Below are 5,973 nucleotides of genomic sequence, written 5' to 3'. Positions count from 1 at the left end.
TAAACAAGTAGTACTCATTCTTTCAGTGTTTATTGCTGCAAAGTTCATATCCAAAGAAAATCGTTTTAATTTCTCTCAAAAAATATATATAGATATATATAAACTGAAAAATAACAAGTACTCTTTCACACTATTATCTTCCTGGCACACATACAACACCATCCCCTCCCCATTATCATTATAGTAGTTGTTGGCATCCCTATTTATATTCAGAACATGGACAAATAATCCAATCACATCCATTTATTCTCAATTTTCATACTATTTAATCTTTCCAAGCTTTATCCATAAGCCCCTTTTGTGAATCTTCCAGGCTCCTTCAAAAAATTCTCACTTTCAAAGTAAACTTAATAGCCATATAGATCAAAGCCTCTTCACAATTAAATCAGCACAAAACCTGAAAAGAGATCTCTTCTCACCATCATGAAATGGAAGCTCTGCTTAGTTTCCTTCTCTTTGCAGCTGGAGAAGAGTGATGAGAACTTGGCTGAGATTCAGAAATCATTTCGTTACTCTTATAGCTCAGGCAAGCAGCATCCAGAACTCCAATTGGGCTCTGTGGCATAGAAGGAACTGATGGCATCCCATACTTGAGTGTTGAACTACTTATCAGTATCTCCTCCTGCATCACTCCATAGCATTTTAGCACTCTCTCCTGCAGCCATAGATGACACTCATCTAGCTCAATAACATACTTTAAAAAAGATGGTAATATGATACCATGTGAATTAGGAAACAATCTTCACCTTATCTACATTGCAGCAACAAGTAATCGCACTCTCAACATTCATTGTTTGGGCTTCAATCATTACTGATAGTGCAGTGGCTGCAGCGATTTCAGAAGGTTTGAATTCTAGGAAATCAACCCCTGAATCAAGTCTCATTGTCAGATCTCGATTCACTTTCCCTTGTTTTATAGTTTGTGACTCAAATGATAAACTCAAAATTTAAGTAGTACCTCTAATGGTGCTAAGAATGAGCTCCACAGATTGCGATAATGATAGCTTGGATGGGGAATTGCCCTCATTGAGCTTATGAAGGAAGTAATCTATGAAGGAGAAAGGCGTCACGGCGTGCATCCTCCATTTGAGAGTGCTTAGCAATAAGAGCTCCATTCTCTGGATGGTTCTAGCTTCAAAGACAAACTTGGCCTCACTCACCTATTGATCAAACAATGTTCATAAGTCTTTTAAACTTTAAATAGAACATTCATCATGAAATCTATATTCCAATACTAATAAAAGTTCATTCAGTTCCTTGTAGATTGAAAGCATGTGTTAGAAAACAATTAATTTCGCCAGATCCAATAATTTGGTTCGATGTAATTAGAAATAAACAAATTTTGTCAAATTCATCAACCTCATAAATATGATGGTTTCTTCTTTACCTGCAAATCAAGCAATAGAGGGACTTGAGTCTCCTCCACTTTGACAGCCAAAGATAAGCAAGCTACTGATAACAACTGAGTCATCCAGGCCTTTCCTTGCTAAATTTACAGATCTATAACTGATGAGAAAAGGGCAATGGAACATTTGCATAGACATATCTATGATCGGAATATATAAAGAACTAAGTGAGGCTCGAGTACTTACAGGGAGCTCATATGAAGAAAGAAATCGATCCAGAAAATTAACAGAAAGATAAGAACTCAAAGGTCCAAAATTGTAATAGGCATGAACCTGGCATCAGAATTAGAACATCCAATAAGTTGAAAAAAGATGCCAAAAAAGAGAGTAAATCACATCCAGTTTACCCATAATCATCAAAAGTAAATATGACAATGAAAAAAAGCCAAGCCCACGACCACAGAATCAAAACTCTAGCAGAAAATTCTATTAATGAAAACCAAGTTCAATAATTTACAAGAAAAGATAAAAGAAGCAACAAAATAGGCAAGACCGTAAAGGTAATTGATCTAAAAGCGTTAACATTGATCAAGAATCCTTTGGAATGGTGAAAAGAAAAGCATCAGCGTAAGATCCTTAAAAAATAAAATCAGAAGAAAAATTACACCTTTAGCATCCAATCGATGGCATCGCTTCTGATGGAAACATTCAAAGACCCGTTCATCAGCCTCTTGGCATAGTCCTCCTTAGGCAGATGCTCTAACTCTCTCTGTAGCAGCAAGCGCACGCAGTCATCTGATAGCAAGGGAAAATCCATCAAGAAATCTCTATAAAAGTCGCAGTTTTTTTGCAGAGGGCGGCAATCAGACCAATGCCTTTCAACCTCTTCTTCTTCTTCTTCAAAGCCGAAGATGCTGCTGTTGTCTTCAGAACAAAGGAGGATGGAAGAAGCGCACTGATAGCTTAAGCCCATGTCTGCCAAAGTAAAGTCTTTCTTGATATACGATGATAGATTAAAGAGCTTTAGTGTTCTTCTAGCGCCTCCTCCTCCTCCTTCAAGCAAAGATCTTTATAGAACGAGAGACGAAAGGTGGAGCTTTTGTTCAGTATTTAGTGGAGGTGGAAGGTAGGAGAGGAGAAGAAGAGGACACTGTAGAGCGTTGAATTGAGAAGGAGGGTTTTTGCTGAGGAAACGGAAGAGAGTATTAATAGTCGAGTAAGAGTAGGTTATGGACTGGAATTGGAAACTACGAAGGGAAAGTTCGATTAAAATGTTAAGGTAGAAATTGAGCATTCGAGAATGGAAAAAATTTTAATTGATGAAACTATTGCCATTTAAGCTGATTATTTGAGATATATTTTATTGATTTTTTTTTAACTTTAATTACTTCTTTCAATTTTCGGATCAAATAACTTTACTAGAATATCAAAATAATAAAATATAAAGAAAACTTTAAATAAATGTCATGTGTTATAATCTCATAGTTGTGAAGATATTATTTGATTTATTGGAGCCATAGCAAAATATTTCCACTTCGAATCATCTTCTTAAAGTGATACATTTTGTGCCTTAAACATTATTTTACGCTAAAGCTTTATTTGAGACACTTTCTTACTGCTTTACAAAGTGATTTTTTAGTATTTTTTTAACTATATATTTTTTACTAAGAAGGATTCATGTAGCCGACCCCACGTAGTGGGACAAGGGCTTGATGTTGTTGTTGTTGAATATATTTTTGTGCTAAAAAATTATTTTAAAAAACAGTAAGAAAGTTATACCAAATGAAGTCTAAGAGAGTATTGATAAACCGAAAGCTATGATCCAACAGGATCTTCATCAGAGAGTTACGTTAAGGAAGAAGCTCAAATCAAACAAATGAACTCTCAATGGTAACCTTTACTGTAGCAATTCAAATAATTATATAGACATGTTGAGGATAAGAGAAAGTAAGAAAATGACTAGTTTGCCCTTTGATAGTTACATAAGGCTGGCTGATGCCAGAGGCCGTTCGGTGGTATCAGTTGCAGGAGCAGGGGTTCGTTGCTACTCAGAATGAGTGGATGCAATGGTGGTGCATTCTTCCTTTACACCGTCCCTCAAGCTCATGGGTGGAACAACCATTAGCTTGGTGCGAAGAGTCTGAAATTTGGAGACATGGAGGGCCTTAGTAAAGAGATCCGCAAGCTGGTCTTCCGTCGCAATGTGATGAACGGCGATATATTTTGCTTGAATGCTGTCCCGAACAAAATGATGGTCGATCTCAATATGTTTAGTGTGGGCATGGAAGATTGGGTTGGTAGCAATGGACATTGCCGAAATATTGTCACAGTAGAGGGGAGTAGGCTGCAGGGAGATGTTAAAGTCACTGCATAAGTGGCGGATCCAGATTATATCGGCAGCGGCTACAGCAAGAGAACGATATTCGGCCTCTGTTGAAGAGCAGGCGACAGTGGTTTGTTTCTTCACTGTCCACGATATGAGCGCCCTGCTGAGAAAGATGCAGTATCCAGTGGTAGACTTGCGATCAATGGCGTCACCTGCCCAGTCAGACTCTGAGAATGCAGTTAGGACAAGATCGGTTTTTGGTAGGAACAGACTGTAGTCGACAGTGCCTTGCAGGTAACGGAGGAGGCATTTGAGTAGCTGAAAATGCAGTAGTAGAGGTTGATGCATATGTTGGCAAAGTTTGTTGCGGCGAACGCGATGTCTGGGCGGATGGCGGACAGGTATTGAAGAGAACCCACAATCTGGCGGAACAATAATGGTTGGGTAAATGATTGTTGTAGAGCAGGATCGGAGGGAATTTTGTTGGGTAAAGGAGTTTGAATGGGTTTACAATTTGCCATGGAAGCTGAAGACAGAAGCTCTTGAATGTAAGTGGGTTGTGTTAGATGAAAGCTGAGAGGAGTTCGTTGGAGGTTGATGCCCAGAAAGCAAGACAGAGTACCTAAGTTATGGGTTTGGAATTTGCTATGTAGATTGGGTTTGGAATTTGCTATGTAGATTGTTGATGAGAGATGAGATAAAGGAAGGGTCGTTGCCGATGATTAATATATCATCAACATAAATTAGAAGATAGATTTGAAGATTGTGTTTGTGAAGTAAGAGGAAGGAGGGGTCGGCAGTGCTGATTTGAAAATTTTGCGTTAGTAAGTAAGCGGTAAGAGTTGCAAACCAAAGACGAGGGGATTGTTTAAGACCGTATAAGGCCTTATGAAGACGGCATACGCGAGTTGGAAGATTGGGATCTTGGAAGCCGAGAGGTTAAGACATGTAGATTGTCTCATCCAAGTTGCCATGGAGGAATGCGTTAATGACATCGAGTTGAAGCACAGGCCAATTGTGATGAAGAGCAACGGTAAGGAAGATTAGAATGGTGGGAAATTTGACAACGGGACTAAATGTTTCATTATAATCAATGCCATACTCTTGCTGAAAACCTTGAGCGACAAGGCGCGCTTTGTAACGGGCTATGGAACCATTAGCTAGACGTTTAATTTTGTAAATCTACTTGCAGCCGATGACGGGATGATTAGAAGGAGGTGGAACAAGAGACCAAGTGTTTTGAGCTTGAAGGGCATTGAACTCGGTTGACATAGCTTGTCTCCAATGAGGTGATTTTGCGGCTGTTGTGTAGCAGGTGGGAGTGGTGTCTGTTTGGTGGCTGAGATTGAGGAGCTGGCGAGGCTTGAGTGAACCTGTTTGGAATATGGTAATCATAGGGTGTTGGGGTGGAAGGTTAGATGAGGTAGTTGTAGGAAGGTTAGATGTGGAAGGGAGATTTGAGGAGTTTTGAGCTGGGGTAGATACAGGCCGGAGCTGGGGAGTTTCAGAGGAATGGGGAGTGGTGGGTAGGTGAGGTATAGAGATTTGTTCTGTGGAGGATGTAGAATTGATAATTACTAGGAGAAAAGGTGGAGACAGAGGTTGATTTGAAGAAGATATATTTGTGGGCGAAGACGGTAGGAAGGGAAAGATATTCTCGTCAAATGTAACATGACGGGATATGATGATCTTTCCAGAGGAGGGATTATAGCATTTGTAACCTTTATATTGATTTGCGTAGCCAAGGAATATACAAGGAACTGAACGAGCAGCGAGTTTGTGTTTAGCATACGGTCGGAGCCACGGGTAACAACGTCAACCAAAAATGCGTAATTGGTGATAGAGGGGCTGAAGTTTATAGAGAAGTTTAGAAGGAGATTTTTGAGGATTATGGGAAGAAGGCAGGCGGTTGATTAAGTAAGTGGCGGTATGTAGAGCTTCAGCCTAGAGAAAGTGAGGAAGATGAGCGTCAAGGAGGAGGGTACGCGTTGTTTCGAGGAGGTGGCGATGCTTTCTTTCAGCAATACCATTTTGTTGTGGTGTATGGGGGCAGGCTAGTTGATGAGTAATACCAGTGGTGGAGAAGAAAGCTTTTAGGATAGTATTGATAAATTCGCCACCACCATCAGAGCGGATGGTGCGAATTTTTGTATTAAGCTGTCTTTCAATTTGCGTAATGAAATGAGTGATTGTGCGCGGAACGTCAGATTTAAATTTCAAATGAAACAACCAGTTAAATCTAGTGAAATCATCAACGATTAAAAGATAATAGCGATAACCATCATAAGATAGAACCGGGGA

General features: G+C 39.6%; 1 protein-coding gene across 2 annotated transcripts; it reads right to left on the bottom strand.

Annotated features, from left to right (window-relative positions):
* LOC110116725 (cyclin-D3-1) lies at window positions 1–2,552 on the bottom strand. Of its 2 annotated transcripts, XM_028698593.1 has the most exons (7): window positions 2,230–2,552; window positions 2,014–2,141; window positions 1,593–1,679; window positions 1,388–1,486; window positions 959–1,160; window positions 747–868; window positions 1–655 (listed from the first exon to the last, which is right to left on the bottom strand). In XM_028698593.1, exons 2-7 carry the CDS (start codon window positions 2,068–2,070, stop codon window positions 422–424), a joined length of 801 nt encoding a protein of 266 aa, XP_028554426.1. In that variant the 5' UTR covers window positions 2,071–2,141; window positions 2,230–2,552; the 3' UTR covers window positions 1–421. The 2 variants fall into 2 exon arrangements, with proteins under 2 accessions (XP_028554426.1, XP_020706083.1); XM_020850424.2 differs by having other exon boundaries at window positions 2,014–2,552.
* Window positions 2,553–5,973: the final 3,421 nt, after the last annotated feature.

Source organism: Dendrobium catenatum, unplaced genomic scaffold (genome assembly GCF_001605985.2).
Source record: "Dendrobium catenatum unplaced genomic scaffold, ASM160598v2 fragScaff_scaffold_1116, whole genome shotgun sequence".
Lineage (NCBI taxonomy): Eukaryota > Viridiplantae > Streptophyta > Magnoliopsida > Asparagales > Orchidaceae > Dendrobium > Dendrobium catenatum.
The sequence above is the reverse complement of the archived record's forward strand: the minus strand, read 5'-3'. Positions and strand labels throughout refer to the sequence as shown.

Bases quoted from the DNA above. Each gene is read 5' to 3' on its own strand.
- LOC110116725 (XM_020850424.2), bottom strand. From the start codon at position 2,319: ATGGGCTTAAGCTATCAGTGCGCTTCTTCCATCCTCCTTTGTTCTGAA. The intron at 1,680-2,013 runs GTGTAATTTTTC...TTCTGATGCCAG, and splicing joins CCATCGATTGGATGCTAAAG to GTTCATGCCTATTACAATTT. The intron at 1,487-1,592 runs GTAAGTACTCGA...CTGTAAATTTAG, and splicing joins TTTCTTCATATGAGCTCCCT to CAAGGAAAGGCCTGGATGAC.